Below are 22961 nucleotides of genomic sequence, written 5' to 3' on the forward strand. Positions count from 1 at the left end.
CACTTCAAAAGAATGGACCAAATGTTCATACATAATTCAAGTTATGGTCATAGATTACTTACATATTAATGAAATTGAAAGAAATTTATTAATTTGGTCAAGAACTCTAAAAAATTATTGTGTGGCTTTATTTTGCAATCAAATTTGGTCTAAATAGCTGAACAAAGAATCATATATCTTGAGTTTGCATGATGACCTCTTTACCATAAGGTTTGCATGGTGCACTCATTAATTAGTATGTGACCATATCGATTGATAAACATTTACACATGAGTTTAAGTTACTGATGGCCATTTCATTTTAGTCTTAAAATTGTTCATCGTCTTACACCAAAGAACCAATGTAGTGTTCTTAGTTGCTGTATACTACAGTTGATGAAAGACAAAAAGTGACTGAAAGCAGCACTTGAAAATCATTTTGATTTGTGACTTTTTTCCTCAGGTGAATTCTTTCTTAAATTACAAGATAGATACACCCATTGTCCTACCTGTATTCATTAAAGAGACAGGCACTTGTCTCTGAAATTTTTTTCCCCTATATACCTTAATATAACACAAGGTACTTAGCTTTAAAAAAGTGGGGGTATACTGTTTTACCTCTCTGTCTGTCTGTCCGTCTGTCCGTCCCATGAATATTTTTCGTCGCATCTTTCTCAGGAACTACATCATAAGGATTTCTGAAATTTGGTTTCAGGGTTTATATAAGTCAGTTATACCTTGTGATGCGTTTTCAGATTCATCACTCAACAACTTCCTGTTTACCGAACACTTACATATTTTTACACTATCAAAATTATCCAGTTGCGGCGGGGGTATCATCAGTGAGCATTAGCTTGCAGTTTCACTTGTTTGACATGATAAATTTGTAAACCTTTATGAATTGTTAGGAAACTTGGACAGAAGCTTATCTTCAAGACCATGAAATAGCATCTAAAGAAAAGTTTGAATTTTGTTTTAAATTCTGTATTTGACTGATAAATGGAGTCACTTTTTAAGTCAACATTACCCTTTTACACTTACAGCAGCAATTGCAGGCAAGACACAGGGTTCTTCGGAATCCCTTACAAATTTTTCTAAATAAAATTCCGCAAGAATATTTTTCATTTTTCTGTAGTTTTTCATTGAACTTCATTGAACAGTTTTCTAACACTTAAAACATTTGATATGGCATGTTAGACTTTGGCAAATCTCATTATTTCTTTCTCAAAGTCTAGAAATCATCAGCAAAAAACATATGAAATACTATGCCTTACGATTCATTAACAGTTGTAAAAGCTGGTGCGACACAAGGTTCTGTGGCCCCCTCAGGAATTTTATTGTTCACACGTAGAATATTAAATTCAGTTAGATATATGTAAATTATAAAGGTCACCACGAATATATACTTCTGTTTTTGAAGTTCATACAAATATAAACACAATCTACATGATGTAGTATTTCATTTCCTATTAGATCTTATTGATCAGACAAGAACATTGAAGGACATACATTTGTATTCTATAAGCAGCTCTCTCTAGAGACAGGAGGATCATGTTGTTCACTATTTTACATGTTATTCTTGTCTTTAAAGAAAGAATGCAACTGCACAGATTGTGTAATATACACAACATCAAGCAAAAGATTACATGTAAACATGAAAAATTACCCAGCAGAAGGTCAAATGGATAAAGAATATGGAATATCATGGTAACTTGGTTGGTTATTATGATTCCCACAATAAAATTGTTAAAAAAGAAACTTGTTGAAATTTTTATAAGGTGCTTGCTTATTATTTTGTTGTCTGCTGAATTGTTTCACAACTTGTCTGTTTTCCAAGGACATTTAGAGGTTATTTATATTGTATATTGATATGGGGATTTTCCAGTGTTGAAGGCTTTTAGTGACCTCTAGTTGTCTATTTTGGTTAATTTAAATTGTTGGGTTTCTTGATCTCTTTGATGTTGAGTTTACCTCACATTCCTTATTATTCATATTTATAATGGAACTTCTTCCAATATTTTGTATAAGAGCAAACATTTCATATTTATATATAATGCATTCAACTTGCAACTGTACAAGCTTCCAGAATGTTTTAATATAAAAATAAGGAGATGTGGTATGCTTGCCAATGAGACAACTATCCACCAAAGTTCAAATGAAGTATTTTCTAAAATAATAGACAAGTTTCTATACAAAATGTTAAGCTGTAATTTGTCCAGTTGAGAAAAATTGTAAATAAAATTTAAGAGAGACTAATGAAGATCTGATGATGAACAACAAAATTCCCTAAAGGAATGAAAGCAATAAGATGGAGCTAAAGTCAATCACTTAAAAGCCTTATAAATGTGGTAGGGTTTAGCTTCTTTTTTGCATATTTTTCTTGCCTTTTTAATCTCATTGGAATAGGCATCTAACCATTTATGTCTTGTATAAAAGCATGTTTTTGCATTTTCTTTTCAACAATCCTTGTTTTGTTGTTGTATTAGTGGAATCTGGTACTTCATTTTAAAGTCACCATCATACTTAATTTAATTTGGGATTTTTGACTTTTTTAAAGATGCAAGTGTTCTGGTGTGTTGTGTTTTAAACAAACGGATGATATTTGGTATGCTGTTGCTTACACATCCCTGCCAGGAATATGAGAATATGTATTTTTAAAGAAGTATTGTGTTTTCTGTTAAAAAGGCATCTTTTCTTATTGAAGTTTTGATTGATATGAAGCTCTTTCTTCTAATTCTGATTGTAGAAGTTTTATCAAATTATGGTTTTTATTTTGGCTGCAAAAGCCTCTGTGTTCAAAGCTTTATATAATACTTCCATGGGTATATAAACTAACAAATAGGAGAAATAAAGAACTTAATTTAGAAACATGAATTGTCCATTACATTTTTTGTCATGCCGTGACAGGATCAAAAAGCGAAACTTAGTTATGCTGTTTCTAGCAGTGGTGGCGGTGTCAACAATTTGTTTAAGTTGTGATTAGATCAGTTTAAGGGGAACCCCTTATGATAAGTCAATGATATTTGGTATGCAGTTGTATTAGCATTGGCACATCTCATTTCCATGAAGATTATTTGGCCCTGCCCCCTCAGTCATAGTTAATCGACTTTGAAACTCATGCATGCCATAGTTTACATGTTAAAGTTTGTTATTAGGTCAGGCCACACTTAAAAATATTTTGGTTTGCCCAAACCCTACCCAAAAGTAGAGACAGTGGGTAGGTAGGTAGGCATTTTCTTTCTTTTTTTTTCGGTCAAGAGTAATTGAAGTGTCAGATGATTTTTAGTCTTCATGCCTATCTGATTAAAAAAAAAAATTTTTCACATCAGGTCAATAAAAGATTTTGAGTAGGCAGCTATTATATGGGTAGGTAGGGTTAGGGCAAACAAACATATTCTTTTTTATGGCCTCAGTTTAAGGGAAACAACTTATCATTAGTCAATGATAGTATTAGCATTGGCATGTCTTATATATCGGAAATTATTTGCCCTTGTTTCTTCAGACGTTCAGTCATTGTTCATTGACTTTGAGTATTTTGCATAATTAACATGACTATTGCTATTTTTATTTCTACATTTGCATTTAACTATCAAAATTATATACAGGCGAGACACTTATTGTCTCTGTGTCAACAGTTTTTTAATAACATTACCAAAATATCATTTAGTTAACATTATGTCATCCCTTTTATGTAAGTGATAATGTTCATGTTATGTAATAAATATTGTATTAACCCCATGACCCTTATTTAATTACACCAAACTAATGTATCATAATTTATTTATCAATCAAGACAAGGACAGACATATGAATTAAAAAAGATATTTGGAGCTTTAGAATAAGACCTCGAAGGTTTTGTCTTTGATATTCAGAAAATACACAAACCCTGTAAGGACTTGAAAAATGTGTTGTTGGTTTTTTCTTTCCAAATTCTTCATAATATAAGCAAAATTAATAATTACACCCCTAATACACACAATGATGGCAAAATATAAAAGAAGATTCATTGGTACTTGAAATTAAAAGTTTCAAATATCAAAACAGGGTTTTTATACCCTCTTTAGATCTCAGTTATAGTTATAGGTAACTACAATTATTGTTTAAGAAGGATATAAATGAGCTATAACTTCCTTTTTGATATATGTCCAATGTATATATGTATATATTTGTAAATGTTGAAACAAGACATTAAAACAGAAATAATCAAGGAAGATGGAATACTGAAAAAATGACTTCAAAATCAATATGTATTATGGTGAATGTATACTTTGTACCTTTGAGAACTTCTGATCCTGATTTAAACATTGATTTTCTGGTTTATGTACCTATATGCCAAATTCATTAAAAATATGGTATTATATAAAATCAATAAGGCAGATAATGTTATACATGAGGAACATTTAGTTCGCTGTCAATAATTTTGAATAAGAACTCCTCTGAGGCCTCTTGTTACTTCATGCCATATTTATAACACCTTATGATTAGTACATGTATAAATAATCATGTTAAGACATGTTAGTAATTGGTCTATTCTTCTAATGCATATTAAATTCATTCTTTCTTTAATCATATTAACGTTACATTCAAATAACCATTGATTATAATTTCTACCTACTATATATATTAATGTGTTCTTTATGTAAAGAACATTTAGATATTTAATAATCGCCCTTGACTCGCATGGAAACAAAAGTCTTCCATTCTGGGACGGTGGGTTTGTTTGAGCCACATCAGCCTCTAGGATTGACGAGGGTAGTGGTACCTATGTGGGGTTATACGGCAGTAGAGTACTTTGGGAATAGTAGTATGTGGACAAATCCCGTGGGGGAGAGTCAAAGTGAAATTTGTGAAAATGTGGACGATACCACATCCACACAGGAATCGTCAGACATTGTGAAAATTATGGAATTTGAAACAAATTCATCTACTTCAAGTAAGTCATATTGTAGTGAATTCAATGATGATTTGCTGATAATTGCTTGAAATGATTTTGTTTTAATTGTGTTATCTAACCTTGAAAATGTTCAAAGTCTTAAATGCAAAGTCATCAATTTACTTGTATTGGAAACCATACCTATTGACTGATTGAAACCTGCTAAAGTCATCAAAACTGTAATTTGCTAATCATCTGTATCAACTAATAAACCAACAAACGGATGGGGAGCTATGCAATTTTAAACATTTACAATTGTATAATTAACCCATACCTCTGTGCTTCAGATCAGCCTTTTTTAATCATTTATTATTTATAACCTTAACATAGAAGAAAAGGGGAACATAATAAATATAACATCACCTTCAATCATTATGACAAAACATTTTAATCCCCTGAACCAATGATGTCGTGACAGACAAAAAGAGTATTTTATTCTAATCGGGTCACATTTTTTCAAGCACAAGACGTAACTTGTGAAACAGGATAAGTGAAATTTCACAATAAAGAATTTTATTGGTATTTAATATATGGCATATATATACATATATATATGTGTTTGTGTGTACACACAAGCCATATTGATTCACTACAATCAAGCCAAGTGTGTAGAAATTTTACTTGGTCTTTTTACAAAATGTTGGCTTCATGACAAATATAAACTGTTTATACTCTAGTTTTCAAGTTATTATAGCGTACATGTATATATATTCATGAGTGAGGTTAGATGAAGGGGTGACTTGCAGATATATAAAGTGAATGTATCAAATTGTCCTGTCATGTTTTGACATCGGTAGGTCCTAATTTAAAGTTTGGTTATACATGTATAATATTGGGAAAGAAAATCTAGAACTTCAAATTTCTTCTTCTCTACCAAAATTGAAACCTAGCAATGACCAGGAGAAAGCAGGTGTCCATTAAGGTGATAAAAGTTTACAGATCATTTATTGGAAATAGTCATTTTATAGCTATACATTTAACTAGATTTTTATCTGTTTGAACCCTTTAGGAGACCTTACAAAATTTTGTCATTTAAACTAATCAGCATTCAACACATGTGTATATGTGTACTTATTTGTATTAAATATACCGTCTTCCTACATATAGTTTAGTTAAACATAAGAATATTGAATAAATATTTAGTAAGTCATTCTTCTTTTGGGAAAAACATTCTAATGTATTATACTATTACCCAATGAATTTTGAGTATACATACATGTATCAATTTGAATAGGACACCTTAGACTTACAATTGTATCTCTTTGTACATGTGTAGAAAAATAGTGATTAATAACTGGAAATAAGAAAACAAAATTTTCACAAATTAGTCAGAAAGAGTTGCATATGAAACAGACAGATGTCCAAACTTGATATAGTTAATTACATAGAGAATGACAGCTTTGTGTGATTGAACTTCGACCTCAGTCATAATACTATTATAGCTTGACAACATCAGTGTATACCAAATAGTGTATTATTGATTGGTCATACAAAAATTGCAAGTTCAGCAATATGAGGAAAAATCCATTTATCATATGAATGTGCTATTTTCACCTTGATTACAAATGTCCTTCAAAGAAATGCTGGCAGGAAAACTCAAATTTTCACGTTTTAATGGTTTCATGAAAAAAATGCTGATAATTATATCACGATAAATTGATTATTCGTTGAACTTAATACTAACAGGAAAAACCAGAATTCTTGCATCCTAAAAAGTAATATGCATCTGATTACAAGGCTTGTAATTATAAGGTTATAAAAAATAAGGAAAAGGTTGTGTCCTGCCACAAGTGTATAGCTTTATCCTTGTCTTCATGTCTCAGCCACAGTACATGACATCCTTATTTCTTTGAAGCTTTGCCATTAGGTCCATTTTTGTATAATGTTGATATTGCACCAACCTTGTAACAGTTTAACACTATTCAACATTATATATCTTTGCATGACTTTAATAGGATCTTGTGTGACTTGGTTAATTTTGAATTTTTTCTGTTTTTTTCAGTTATAATTCAGTCCCAACATTTTCCCTTATAGTACTTCAGCGTATAACTGACATAGAATCAAGTAGTTTAGGTTTTCTGTTGACTTAAAACAATGCATTCAAATTAAGATATTGTGGTTTCAAGAGAAAAACTCATCAAATAATATAAGATTGGCTACAGTTGCTTATTATCCATTTCACATATTGATAGCAATAATTAATGGTCAATATTTTGATTGTGGATCATTTACCCCTAGTAATAAGGCCAGTAGCCAGTCATTAAGAGTTCAAGCTTTATTAACTAGAACCATATTAGCTTGAGAAGGAACAGGGCAATCATTGATCTTTTTAATTATCTATTGGTTTAAGCCATAATAACCTATTGTCTGTCAACTTTACTGGTATTAATCCTTAATCATGCTAATGAGGGGTTCATGGCAGTCCAGTTCTAGGAAGTCAAACAAGTAATTGATAAGTGTTAACACATTTGATTTATTATCAGTAGTTACATGAACCTTACATGTAACAGAAGTGTATGTTACAATTTGCTCTGACTTAACCGCCAAAGAACCTTTAAAATTCAATATAACATTAACGTATTCCATAAAACATGTAAAACAGCAGTTAATTGGGCAATGTCTTCTCCCAAAGTATATGGATTACATGTGGATCCTGCTCTTATTTCCCCACAAGAATGGGGATCCCAAGAAGATTTTATTTTAGCTTGAATGCTTCTAAGGGCTTGAATGGTTGACAATGACATATACATGTAGTGTGTTTTGAATAGTTTATCTTTGAACAGTTTTATTGGGTAGATACACTGATGAGATAAACCAATGTTTAGGCTTCATATTAAAAACCATGCAATTAAAATTATAAAAAATTATTTTGGAATAGAGCTTCAAAACTGTTTTCTGCAAATTTTAAGACATTGTTAGCTGCAAAGCATACATCCCCCTAAAAACCATTATATTTCTGGGATCATTTAAATGTGTAAAAAGTCTCACAAAATTAGTCAAGGTCATAAGTTTTTTTACATGTATACAAATGTAGGAGTTCAAGGTAAAAGGAATGTTTGGATGTCCAGACATCTGACTTTAGTTTTTACAGATGCTTGCAAAGTTACTTAGTTACTGTGACATCTCTTTTCATGGATTATATTGCCATGTTTGACATCTTAAAGGTATTATTATACTTTGTCAGTCAATTATAAGAACCTTCCCTTCAGTTGCAGTGTTTTCATTATGAAAAAGAAAATGAATGAAAAGTAGAAATATTTTGTCTAATTAATTTCTTTGCTTCAGACAATGTACATTTTTTTAATTTTAGAAGTCTCACTCTTATTTGATATGTAGGCCAGTGGCAAATATTTGACAATAGTCCTGGCTCCATTTATGCATCACTCTTGTACAGCTTCTGATTTCTAAGATTAAAATGTAAATCAAGCATGTATTTTCCCACCAAAATTTATTGAACATTCTTTTCTTTCTATAATGTAAGATATGTTAGTACTATAGTCTATGCAAGAATATACATGTAGGGTAAGAAAATGTTTTAACCTTTAAGTGATAAGAGCCACCTGAAACACACATGTATTTGAATAAAATATCTTTGTACTGTAATTATGAAATATGATTTTTCTATAGTACAGTGTAATAATCTTTAATTATGTTCCACATGACTTGTGAGGGCATATGTTTTAATAATACTTAGATTTGGTATCATAGTTAAGTTTGTAGCCATTAGAGATTTTTGTTGGGGTATATTCATACATTTGGTATACATGTACCTTTACTAAAAGGTAACATGTAATTTGACTAGACCTATTTCACAAATAATACCAATTTAAGGTATTAGATCAGATAGTATGAATTCATTGGATGACAAGGTTTTAAATGGATTGATTGACAATAGGAATGGATTGTCAATTTTACAAGTAATTGGCTTTACCCTAAAGTAAATGGTTAAACTGTAATTTTAAAATTATTAAGTATTTTAGTCCATCAGGGTTGTTATCTAATATCTGAATGTTTCCATTTTCTGCAGAAAAATGATATTGTATTTGACTCTTGATAGAAATAGGATTTGTTTGTCAAATATAATTTGTACATAAAGTATTTAATCTAATCCAAGTGTAAATAGATTTGGTTTGGTTGTCAAATTGCTTGGTAATCATTTTTATAGGATTGACAAATTTGATATTAATTTGATCAGGTCTATATATCTGTCTAAAACTCTCTCAAGCACAGTTGATGATAGATAGTTTCAACTTCAAGTAGGACTTTTTGATATAAAAAGCTCCCCATATAAAGTCTTCCAAACTTCATTTATGACAGTAAATGTAAATAGTGTTTCAATGCAATGCATTTTTTAATTGTTTTATAAATTCCACAGATAAATCTTTAGATTATATTTAGTGAGGTTTACAAGGATAAGTGCATGTCCTGAACCTTTTTGTCAAATGGCAAATATGTATTGATGTTGTAACTTGACTAGTAGGCAGGGTAGATGAATCAGTGTGATCAAATTAGAGTGATCAATAAGAGGGGGTTGGTCTCTGTCAATTTATAGAATCATGTAATATGCCAGGAATAATAAGTTACAACACTACAATGTTCCAAATGTTTGAAATTATGTTAGTAATCACCAGAAACAACTTTTTTTAAAAGTAAGATTTTTAAAAAAGAATTTGTCTAACTGCAATAAGAGACTTTCCTTTAGTTTTTGCTGACTTAGAGTAATAATATTAATGGAGTTGAACGACTAGTGAAATAAATTTTTAATGGGTATTGATAGCAAATGTGCTAATTTTCATTCATCAGAAGTTTTCTTTGAATGAACTTGGATCACTGATTGCTATAACCATAGTGAAATTGATTGTGGTATGAAATGGACATGTCAGTCTAAATATTAAACAGAAACAGGAGAGGAACAAATCTATTTTTGTTTGATGGGATCAATTCAATGACTAAAATAAAAATGAAATGATGGTACTTCCTTGAACTAGTTAGGTACATGTAGTTTAATGATTACATATGTATATTGAGGGAAGTGAATGGTGTGTCTCAATAAGGAGAGATGAATTTTCAAACCATCAAGAAGTATTAGTCCTTCAAACCAAGAAGAAAGAATTAACAATTACATTTAGACATTTTTCATTTTTTTATTCTAAACATTGAAGTATTGCTTTTAATAAGCTACTGTTTAAGGTTTCTGTGTCAAAGTGAACTTGCAAATGTCAGTTGCACTGCACAAAAGAGCAGACAACATTCAGATCTAACAGCTGATTTTGTTTTTAGAAATTTAGTTAAAATTGAATGAATTTTCCACCATTACAAATAAGGAAACAAAGAGGAAATGTAATTTATAAATTGAGTGGAAGAAAAAAGAATACATATCCATTGCATTAACCAATCTTTTCTCCCTTTAAAAACAATTTTCAGTGGAAAGTGTTTTGTTTATAAGCATATTTATAAAGAGACTTTTGGGCAATAGGGAAAATATTTTTGCTGATAAAAGCACATTTTAAAACAATTTTCCTCATAATAAGTTTTATAGAAATGAAAACTACACATTCCTCAATTGTTCTCACCTATTTTGATTATGTTTGGATTAAACAGGAAGAATTTTTCAATTGTTTGATTTTTTTTACATATTCAGGATAAATTATGTGATAAAAAATTGAGTATCTTGTGATTATCAGGATATAATAAAACCCTTTCTGCAGAAAAATATACGGTGAACTTTGCTATGGACTTCCTGTGTGTTACAATAATCTAGGGGTTAAAATTGAAAAAAAAAGTATTTAACAGGATACATTTGAGCATTCTTTTACATAGTTGTGGTCAGTTTGATCAGGAGGTGTCATTATGAATTCATATGAAAATATGGATGAATTTTATGGACATTTTGATGCTATGAACATGGGTGGATTTTATAAAATCAAGCTGACACCAGGAAAAGGTATTTCATTTATTTCTTTTTGATTGAATTGAACATTTGAAGACTCATCATTTAATATGCTTATTTTTTGGAACTGGTGTACAAAACTAACCTACAAAAGACAAGTGGCATAACTGAAGCCAGCTAGAAGTATCGTTACAAATGCCATGGATTAATTTCTTATTATTAACTGCCTATGCAACAGCTAAGCCGAATCTAGCAACAACTCAACTTCGTCCATCTGTCCCTCAGTCCGTCTGAAAGACCTTAGTTGAAAACTTGCATCAAAACTTTTTTATCTTCTATGAATGGGAATGATTTTATATTTTGGTCTGCAGATTGATAATGTTAAGTTGAAGCAATTTTTATATCTGCATGCAGCCACTTCCTGTTAGCCCATAGTTTGAAATGTTACAACACTCATAATGTACCAGGAAAATTTTCTATGGAAGTGTATGAATTTACATGCTTCAGAACACATGTGACCTCAATCAATTGCATGCAGCAAATGAAGTCCTGACCCGTTATAGATCTTGTTTTTAAGAAGCTCTTGTTGAATATATGTCAAACAAACACTGTGACTGAGGCTTGCTGAAAATTATAATCTTAAAGTGAATTCAATGACCATTGTCCAAAGTCTGGAGAAACAGCTTCTTCAAATCAGATAATTTCTTATTTACTGGGACAGCTCTCACATCTGGACTGAATTTTCTAGTTCTAGTTCTCGTCAGTGCACATGCAGTTTTGCAGAACAAATAATATTCTTTACAACTCACGTAATCTGTAGAGAATGGCACATCTGTAGAATGTTATGGCACACAATGCTTAGATGATTTAATTGTTACTATTGTCAAAAGCTTCGTTATCTTTCATGAATGGATTAAGATCCTGTGTGTGTGTTTGTTTGTATTGATCTAACTTATGTCTTGTGTATGCTCAGTCGTTTTTGTCCATAATCTTAGTAATTTGTACAACTTGGTACATTTTGTACAAACTTGTCTCTTCTCAGTTCTTCTCCACATCAAGCTAGTCACATCATTGGCTGGACTTCAATGATCTCTATAACAGTATGCTGGAGGGTACTGGAACATGGAACAAGACTGATAGAATTAATTAATGCTTGTATTAGTTGCTATTACTTCATGTCAGTTTATATCTTGATTAGTACTTTCTTATAGATCCCCTATTGGCTCAATTATAAACCATTTATTATGCATCTTTGATGAATAAAAGGATGGGTTATTTTGTACTTTCTAGAACAAGGGACTGAAAGCAAACATCAATAATTTCAATAAGTTTGGAAAATGATAGAAAGCAGATATTTGTTTTAGTTGGAGAAATAGTACCAAGTTCATTTATTTTTCCACTGAGTATGGGAAACTAGAAACCATTGAAGATTTGAGTAGACCGTTTAATTAAAGAATAATTGAAATAGAGAGAGATTGAGTGGTGATTCTAGCTTTTCTTCAATTTTTTTAATTTATAAATGAGTTGGAATGAACTTTCCCAATCTGCAGTAGTGTTGACTGACAATTTGAATATTTTAGTAATTATATTGAATAATATGTATTGCCAGTGAAGACCTAATTTTGACTGAATGAACCTTTGAAAATTACCAATAACTACTCATACCCCTACCCCCATCCCCACCAAAAAAATATAATGAAAAGGAAAAATGAAGAAATGTTATGTAAAAAGCTTCTTTGAACATCATGTAGTAAGTAGGGGTTATTTGGTAAATTAATTAAACAGTCTGAATTTATATTTAGTCTACAAAGTAATGACTTGCAGAACTTAAAGGTAATTTGCTTTGCTTCCAAATTCTCAGGTGTGTTTGTGTTAAAAAAAGATGACAAGTGTGCCAAATAATAAAGTAGGATACATGTATACTTAAGTATTTTAATGTTGCCACTTCTAAAGACACAATAATAAATTACAAAAGTATGCACAGTTAAGTAGAACTGAAATATGTTTCATAATGTTTCAATTGTTTCTAGCATATATTTATTCACAAAAATGTATGGTATGGGTTTGCTTTGCTGTATGTAACTTCATTATAACACTTTTGAGAGAGATAAATTGTTTGAAGTTGAGCTTATGAATGTATAGACAGTTTCTAGCATCTGGCAAAATATGTGAAGGAGGAAGTTATATTTAGTACATGGTAATCAAGAGGAAATGTAAATTTCTGCATATTTTTGGAATCAGCTGTGCAACAGGGGGCCAGTGGGGTGAATCTTCTATCTTGTCCCAGTTATCTTCTTCTAGAAATCAGCTGATTTTAGATAACTTTCAAACTGAAATTATATGTACACATTTTGTATGATTTGATAAAAAATTAAATCTTATATATTATTGATCAATGAAAATCTCGTCCTGGTTTATGTGTTGAAAAATATGATTTTTGAAGAACATTTAATTATAAAGTAGTGGTTATTGCTATACATATCACATTTGAAAGCCTGTGATATTCTTTCAGTGGTTATAGAAATATGTTTTTTTGGTATTTTCAACATGTTTGATAGAAGATTTGAAGTGTTTCATTACTGAAGATGCTTTATCCTATCCCATCAGAAAATAAGTTGTAAGGCTTGATTTTATATAGTGCATGGAAAACAAATAAACATAAAATGTTTCAGAAGAAGTTTTTTTTAACATACATGGCAATCCACTTGTGGTTGAGAACAAAATTATAGTGTGAATTTATTGCATGGCTTAATTTATAACAAATCAAAAACAGTTTTAGGAATATGTTCAATAAACCAATGTTATTATGTGTAAGTAAATTGCATTGGAAAGGAATGTCAAGCATGTTGGAAGAGTAATGTAAAATATACATATATGTTCATCCTTTAAATTATACAGTGTATAAAACTTTAGTAAATGAAGATAACATAAATGAATGAATTCTTCTTTTGTAGGTGACAACATACATTTAAAGATCTTAGTGCCGTCAATTGCCGCCGGAGCCATCATTGGTAAAGGAGGAGAAACCATCGCTCAAGTACAAAAAGAGGCTGGAGCCCGCGTTAAAATGTCCAAAGCTAATGACTTTTATCCAGGTACTGCCAACAGAAACCAAAAATTGCTAAACATTAATGTTTTCATGAAAGCTCGCATAAAATTCAGCCAAAATAACATTGATAATAGTGATTATTTTCTCTGATTTCTTTAATCTACTTGAATTACTCTGTAATCTCACAAAGTTATAAGGTAGATAAAAAGACATCTTTCCAAAAAAGTATATGTACGACTATTTGGACTAGTTTACTAATGAGGATGAACACTAAACAGACTGTTTCCTTCATTGATGGTGGTGTTCAGTTGGCTCCTTCTTAAGGAGTGTTTATTTTCTTGACTGGATATGCAAGTGTTTGCAATGATATCTCAAAATGTCAAGGAAATGTAATATTTTCATTACATCAGGGGTATGGATATCAGGTCTTTTGTTGATAACCATATATTGACCATTAGATTTGTGTTTTTGCATTGCTTGTTTGCTGTCTCATTGATATATACCCACCATTCCACTTATGCATATTAAAAAAATACAATATTCAATTCATACCACAGTATGATAAGCAATGGAGTAAGTGAAAAATCTATGTGGGGTTTTCACATGGATATATAAGATGTATTGATTTGGTATAATCTTACAGGTAATAATGAGTCTTCACTTTGAAAAAGTAGTGACTTTCTTGTTTTACTCATCCTTACTTGATGTAAAGAAATGTTCAAGTTGTCACTGTTTATAAAGTAGATTACTTGGATTTTGGAAATTTGTAAATCTAAGAAGACCTGTGATTTATATTAGAATGAAAGTTCTTGTAAATATAAAAATGGCATAGTTTGTGTCTCCTTATGAAATCATTTTATTTTTTACTTAATGTGATATGAACAGTTAGTAATTTTTCCATTTTTTCCATTTTTTCCTTTAAAATGAATTTTGAAACTAAAAGCTTTTGCTTATTAAATATGCTTCTTTAACCACAAAACAATTTATAAAATGTTCCTTAATATTGATTTAAACCTTTGAAACTTTTCCTTATGAGAATTTAATTGTCTCTTGCCATTTAATTTCTATTTGTTCTAATTGCCTGGATGCTATTGTGATAGTTTGCTCACCTTCAGTGAAGGAGGTCATGTATACAATCTAAAAGATATAGACATTTGCCACTTCTTTTACTTAGCAAACAGCATTTAGTGGTAAGAACAAAGTCTAGATAGATAGAGGTAATGTCTTCATGTAGGATGTCATGTCTTAAAACAAACTTGCCTTGTTAACTAGATTGTTCAAAATACAACTCAGCATGTCAGTTTAGTAAAAAGCAGGATCCATTTCTTAACAAGTGTTAGTCTTACAATATGAATGTAATAGTTGCCACGGGATGTTAAACAGTCATTCATTGATCCATTTATTTGTTCTAGCAGTTGTTTCATGTTTTCTCATGTTTGCTAGTGATTTTTACTTTCATTTTTGTTGTATTTTCCTGGACTTAGTACATTGTTAGTTGATAATTTTAGAAAACAGAATATTTTTCACTTCACTCTTATCTTTGGACAAGGTTAGCAAATTTGTTATCGGCTTCTGATTATATATCATATATTATTGTTCTTACAGTACCTCTTCTAATAATAATTAGTAAGTTTTATTCATGTGTCAGAATGGATTTCTACATGACCAAAGGTTTAAAATCCCATTTGAATCTTTAAGGCAATTGTTTTGGGACTTAAATGATCAGTACCTTCAAATTTCTCAAATCTAACCTGTAAAAAGAATCATTTTTGTTATTTCTTTAAAGCATCTTTTGAATTATAGGTTATATCTAAGGTTTTTAAATGAGTTGCATTAATAAAAATTTACTTTTCAATATATAGAATTTAAATTCACAAACTATTGGCCGTCAGTGTACATCTTATGGCAAATGAGTTAAAAGCAAGACTAGTTTCTTGTAGAAATTGTTTTCTCATGAGTACTGAGATATTACTTTGGTTTTAAAATTAATATATATATATAATGTTTTGTGCCTAAAGAAGCATTCTTAATAAGCAATAACTGCTAGTTTAGAGATTTATTGAATAAAATAACAAACTACCATCTGTTGTTATTAAATTAGGTAAAACTTAACAAAGGCCTATTTATAAAATGAATGCTTTCTTGTTCCAAGATTTTAAGTCTTTCTTGTCAGCAAATTATACATTTTAAATGAACAGTTATTGTTCCGAAACTACATATTTTATTTATCTTATGGGTATATTGAAACATTTAAACCAATAACATATTGTTTAGGGGTGTAAAAGTTATCGTGTGTATTACTAGAGACACTGTTGTTAACAATAACTGTGTAGCATGCACTGTTAACAGACTTTTGTTGACAAGTGACTAGTAATTGTTCACATCTCACTTCTCAAGAAAAAATGTATGTTTCATCTATTTATGTAAAATTATGATTGAAAGGGTATAATTTAAAGAAATTCGAGATCTGTCTACTTTTTAAAACATTTAACGGATAAGTTGGTCTGTGAATATTTGAACTTTCCAACAATTTTGCAAAGATATTTATAGCATTACATGGTACTGGTATATAAAATAAATTTATGTTAAGTTTGAATTAAAATCTAATTAGATTCCAAAAACATATGAATAAAGTAAATAAAGTGTGGAAAAACAATGATACAGCAACCCAACAAAAAACAAAAAAATCATGATAAGTATGAATACATAATTACAATTTGAAATAGTAATTTTGATATAATTTCATGCAGATTTTTTTCCAATTCCTTATTCATGTTCTCTTTATTGAGATTCTTACTTTAATATTGGTAGAATTTTGAGGCGGTTTACTTTTTTGGGGTTCCATGTCTGAAAAATTTATTTAGAAAATCAAATATGATTTTGCTCAGCAGTAATTGTATAATGGAATTATTCGGATTTGATTTATGGGTGTTCCATGTAAAACATTGTCTAGGTCATTTCAATTGAATTTATATCAGATCTTCTATTCTACTGGTGGCTAACTGTCAAACCATGGGATCAGTATGACATTTTAGTAAGCTGGAACATGTTGGAATTTAATAGGTTTGCAGTTGCTAAGGTTATATTGACTACTAAAATTTAAAAAAAAAAGCTTCATATGAAGAGATGATTTCCATTTACATTCAAACAAACAAAAATTTTGGAAAAAAATAGGGATTTTATGTGTCAATCCATATTTCTAATACATTTAAAACGTTAAATTTCACTATCAACACTATGTTCTCAAACTAAATATTTTGTAGCTCAGGACTTTAAGGTTCAGGAATTTTTGTAAATTGAATACTGATGTTAAAGGAGGATAAACTAATTTATAATAAGTTGTTAATGAAAATGGGTACTGGTTAATATATAATCTTTTGGAAGGTGTTAAGCCATTCTGGTCAACAAGATGTAATAAATTTTAAATGTCTATATCTGATCACAGCTGTAAAGACAGAATGACAAAGCCAATGTCATGATCCACTGAACAAATTCTGACATTCTGACACCTGAAAGACTTGCTTAATTAGGTATTTAATTATGTCCATTTCTTTTGTCTCTCAAAACTTGTAAAATTGGTCAATTAGCCAATGGTTTTAAATTGGATCTTTCGTCAGTCATTTTCTAAATTGGTTATTTTTTTTGCATTAGAAGAAAGGTCTCATCAGTTTAGTTGTATGAAACTTCCTGTATATACATTCACTAATATTGAAGTGTTATAGTTTCATAAATTTGGGGGTCTGACATTATCCAAAATATAAAAACTCTGTAAAATGTATGTACTACTCTACAACTGACTGCATTTTTAGTCAAATTGAAAAATAAAACGAAACATAACGACAAAGGCTGTTAGTTTTACACAAAAGCTGAGTGAAACTTGTTACTTTAACTTGTATTCAGATTTTTGGAAGGAAAGAAAATGTGTTGCATATCAAAATATTTTCTTCCTAGAATATCCTTGTTTAACCTTGTTTATAAAGTTCTAGTTGCAAGTCTGTCTGTCTAGATGCATCAACCAACTGTCTTTTCTTTCCTGTAGATTTAGATAAAATATCATGTTCAATCAGGAAAAATGATTAAATGCAGTTGAAATGATAAAAAAGAAGTTTCATGAGAATGTCGGCTAAAAGGTTTTAAGCAAATGTTTGCTATTAATTTGATTAGATAGAAATGTTGAATCAATGACAAGAGGAGAATATGATGTCTAATTCTAGAATATGTTTTTGTCTCATCAAAGCTAGCTGAACCTTTGTGTTCTGTAAGAACTATTACACTGAAGAAAGGTTATATCTGTGTCATAGGGGAATATCCTACAAGCATTGTGCCTTTGCACATGAGCAAGCTAAAGATGGCAAAGTATACGAACTCAAATTATCTATTCATAATAACCTGGATAGATATTATGTAAAAAAACTTACTTTGATCAATAAAAGCATTTAAACAATTTTCACAGATTTTTGAGGTTGAAATTTATAACCAGGTTGTTCAGATAAGGTTTTCGACAGACATTCACTGAGGTGGTTTTTCTACATTCAATTTCAATAATGTTTTGTGATGTTCTCTTTGTTTTTTGATTAAATTTGTACTGTTTTCTCTGTCTATTAAATTGCCTGTTCGCATTTTGGTTTGAAATTGTGTTATATTTGATATTTGTTACATACATCAAGATATTTATCTCCCAAAATAATTCACATGGTTTAAATGCAAAGATCTTTTAGCATTCTTTTAAAATGGTGGTAAATGGTTATTATTTGTTCATTGTGAAATGGCCATTTTATTTCCTGATCATTCGTGCACATACCGCTTTTACGACTTTCTCTCTATATTTATGAAAGTACTCTATCCGCTATCTTCACTTCTGAATTTGGTTGAAATGACAGCGCCAAAGGTATTTCATAATACAAAATTTGATTAAAGCAATAAAATAGCCACCGCATATCAGGATTTAGACAGAATCAAAATAGGATAAGAAAACACCAAAAAATAAAACCATGGAGATATTGTGATAGATTGAAACCATTGGTTGACCATTTCTCCCTTACAGTTCACACTGGTTTAATGCTGTATTCTGTTGGCTATCCCCTTAGAAATCATGCTGGTTTGATGCTGTATTCTGTTTGCTATCCCTTTAGAGTTCACACTGGTTTGAGGCTGTATTCTGTTGGATATTCCCTTAGACTTCACACTGGTTTGATGCTGTATTCTGTTGGCTATCCCTTTAGAGTTCACACTGGTTTGATACTGTATTCTGTTGACTATCCCCTTTGAGTTCACACTGGTTTGAATCTGTATTCTGTTGTATATCCCCTAAGATATCACACTGGTTGATGCTTTATTCTGTTGACTAGCCCCTTAGAGTTCACACTGGTTTGATGCTTTATTCTGTTGACTATCCTCTTAGAGTTCACACTGGTTTGATGTTGTCTTCTGTTGACTATCCCCTTAGATATCATACTGGTTTGATGCTTTATTCTGTTGACTAGATGTTGTATAACTTAAGGTATCCTCCCTTTCATTCTTTGAATATATGCATTTATTGTACCCCACGCAACAAAGTTGTGGAGGGTATAATGTTTTTGACCCGTCCGTCTGTCCGTCCGTCCGTCTGTCTGTCCGTCAGTCCTGTTCTTGTCATCGCAACTCCTCTGAAACCACACAACAGAATTTCATGAAACTTTGTAGATAAGGACATACTATGTAGATGTGCATATTAACAGGAAATTATGATTCAGGAGTTATGCCCCTTTGAACTTATTGGCCTCAATATACTACTGCAACAGTTGTCATCACATCTCCTCTGAAACCACACAACAGAATTTCATGAAACTTTGTAGTTAATGAGGACATAATATGTAAATGTTCATATCCACAAGAAAATTTTTATCAGTTGACTTTTGTAGAGTTATGAGTCTTTGAACTTAGGAATCTGGTGAGATTTTGTTTGTCCAGTGACAATGTGGGGGCGTGGGGTATGTGAGCGTGCTCACAAAGGTTCTTTAATTTCGGATTCATTTTATTTTACAAGATTTCTACCAAGTTCTCACTTGAGTTATGTTCCTTTTGCTATCTGCTATAAACATGTGTACCTCAAGGTTTACTCCAACCCAGTTTATAGTTTGATGGTTTGGTGCTGTATATATAGTATTGCTTTTGATATATGTTATGTCTTTAAGATTTCCTCTTAGTTCAAACTTAGATGGTTTGAAGTTGCTGTCTGTTACACTCATGTTAAACATGTGTACCTCAGGGTTTACTCCAACCCAGTTTATAGTTTGATGCTGTATATATAATATTGCCTTTGATATATGTTGTGTCCTTAAGGTTTCCTCTTAGTTCAAACTTAGATGGTTTGAAGTTGCTGTCCGTTACACTCATGTTAAACATGTGTACCTCAAGGTTTACTCCAACCCAGTTTATAGTTTGATGGTTTGGTGCTGTATATATAATATTGCCTTTGATATATGTTGTGTCCTTAAGGTTTCCTCTTAGTTCAAACTTAGATGGTTTGAAGTTGCTGTCCGTTACACTCATGTTAAACATGTGTACCTCAGGGTTTACTCCAACCCAGTTTATAGTTTGATGGTTTGGTGCTGTATATATAATATTGCCTTTGATATATGATGTGTCCTTAAGATTTCCTCTTAGTTCAAACTTAGATGGTTTGATGTTGCTGTCCGTTACACTCATGTTAAACATTTGTACCTCAAGGTTTACTCCAACCCAGTTTATAGTTTGATGGTTTGGTGCTGTATATATAGTATTGCCTTTGATATATGTTGTGTCCTTAAGGTTTCCTCTTAATTCAAACTTAGATGGTTTGATGTTGTCATCTTTTACCGTCAATGCCATTGAAATTTCAGTTTCTGGTTGGAAGATCATCATAAATGGCTTCTTAGAACAAGTGATGAGAAGTACAACAGTTATACCCCTCAAGTTTTCCTTTCATTTCACACTTTGGTTAGATGCTATGTTCTCTTATGCATCTTTTTCTAAGATAATATGAAAATAAGAAGATGTGGTATGATTGCCAATGAGACAACTCTCCACTGCATAGTCAGCTATAAAAGGACCAAAAATGACAAATGTAAAACAATTCAAACAAGAAACTTAACAACCTGATTTCTCTTAAAATTCCTATTTTGGGTGACCAAGTTTTTATGCCCCGCATACGATAGTAATAGGGGCATTATGTTTTCTGGTCCGTGCCTCCGTTCGTTCGTCCATCTGTTCCGTGTCAAGTTAAAGTTTTTGGTCAATGATGAAGTTATAGTTGCATCCACTTGTAACTTTGCATACATAGTCATTATGATTGGGACTTTCTAAAAAGTATGGCAAATTTGGGTTTTGGTCCAAATTTTACGGTAATGTTGCCCTCAATTTCATTTGACAAAGAGAATAAAAATGCAAGCGGGGCATGGTGTCTTTTGGACACATATTCTTGTTTTAGTTATTGTTTTGCTAGTTTAGTGATACTTATTGTTTGGGAACTTTTGGCTGCATGTTTTAGGAACCCTGACTTGACGACAAAAACATTATTATAATAAGAAAAACAAGTGTAGGAGATGATAATTTGATATTTGATGAATCATATAAGACATACAACACTATTTATTAATTAGTGAGCATAATCAGGCATAAGATAATACAGTATTCAGCTCACATGACAGTGCAGAAATATTGGCTGCTTCTATCAAACTGACTTAATGTATAAAAATTATATAGTTACACATAATGTGTGTTGACAGGAACATCATCTACAAATGACCTATTTCCTTGAATAAAGCAAGCCACAATCCATTTAAATGGAAAATTCACATAGATGATTATATATATATATATATACCTGTTATAGGTGACATATTTTTACATACAATTCACCAGGAAGGAAAAAAAATATACTTGTTTGCAATAATAATATTACTGATGTAAGTTTCAATGACTATTCAAGAGTGATAATCTAGTACATGGGAAAGTAATTGAGGTGAAGAGGCTTCATATGACACAAACCATAGAAATCTGGTGTAACATTTCAAATAGAGCTGTTGAAGACCTTTCTAAAACTTAATGTATTTTATGATGTTGTCTAAAGAGTATCAAACTCACATATTGTCTAGTGTTCTTATAATACATGTATTAGATTTGTTTATGAAGCAGTATTGTACAGTTTCTGAGCTTGTTTTTCTATCTATTCAGAATGAATACCATCTTCAATTATGTTAATCATATTGCCAAGTGTACGTCTTCAATTCAAAATTACTGTTGATTTCCTCTTCACTTACACCTACAAATAATGTAGTCCTCATCTGATCTTGTCTATGTGTTTGCCAAAAGCAATGTATACTACTTAATACTGTAAAATAAAGTGGGTGTTGGCACATAGATAAATGATAAATAGTTTACCTGTGAGGTTTTACACAGGTAATCCTTTGATCTAACAGGTGAGGAGGTTGAAATTCAGTATGGGGGTACTTGAGTTATTATGGCTGGCTAATATTATGTTTAAGTATTATTAGATTTCTTTCACAGTCATGCCTGAAAAAAAAGTATGAGTCCAAAATGGGTTACAGGCTCATAAGAAAATGATAGGCTTTATGTGATTTAATTATGATTATAAAATTTTTGAAGTTAGTATATTAAATTTACACATATAATCAAGATATATATTTGTTTAAGGGAATAATTTTGAAATGCATGATTGAGAACTTTAATGCTGTACCAAAACTCTAGATTCAAGGCATACATACATGTATATGAATAAGTACAGTCAAACCTGCTGTAAAGGCCACCTCTATTTAGTGAAAAGCTGTTGTCAGTTCACCCTCTTCTTGTTCCTCTGTAGTTATACTTGCACATTTTAAACCTCAATTCAAAAATCACATCTTTTGTAAGGTCAGTTTTCTCTGGTCCAAAGAATGATCTTTATATACAGGTTATATAACTTTCTGTTACTTTTATTGGACTGTAAAAGGGGTGGTGTAGATATTGCCAAATGCAGAGCTCAGAAATCTTTATATGCAATGGAGTGCTTATGCCTGGGTAAAAACAGCAAAGCTTTATTGGATGATGTAGTGAAAGCTATCTTTCAATGTTGACCTAATTTTTGTAAAATTT

At 30.9% G+C, this 22961-nt stretch overlaps 1 protein-coding gene across 13 annotated transcripts in view; it reads left to right on the top strand.

The window, feature by feature from the left end:
- Window positions 1-22961, top strand: part of LOC127698465 (RNA-binding protein Pasilla-like) — a 44815-nt gene that overhangs the window by 10392 nt on the left and 11462 nt on the right. For 10 of the 13 annotated variants that reach the window (XM_052201933.1, XM_052201935.1, XM_052201938.1 and 7 more), the window contains one exon: window positions 13756-13896. In XM_052201933.1, coding sequence (XP_052057893.1) covers window positions 13756-13896 — 141 coding nt within the window. Of the gene's footprint in view, window positions 1-4634; window positions 4912-10699; window positions 10856-13755; window positions 13897-22961 lie in introns of those variants that run through there. The other 3 variants (XM_052201931.1, XM_052201932.1, XM_052201941.1) reach the window with 3 other exon arrangements.

The sequence above is a fragment of the Mytilus californianus genome, unplaced genomic scaffold (genome assembly GCF_021869535.1).
Source record: "Mytilus californianus isolate M0D057914Y unplaced genomic scaffold, xbMytCali1.0.p SCAF_4, whole genome shotgun sequence".
Lineage (NCBI taxonomy): Eukaryota > Metazoa > Mollusca > Bivalvia > Mytilida > Mytilidae > Mytilus > Mytilus californianus.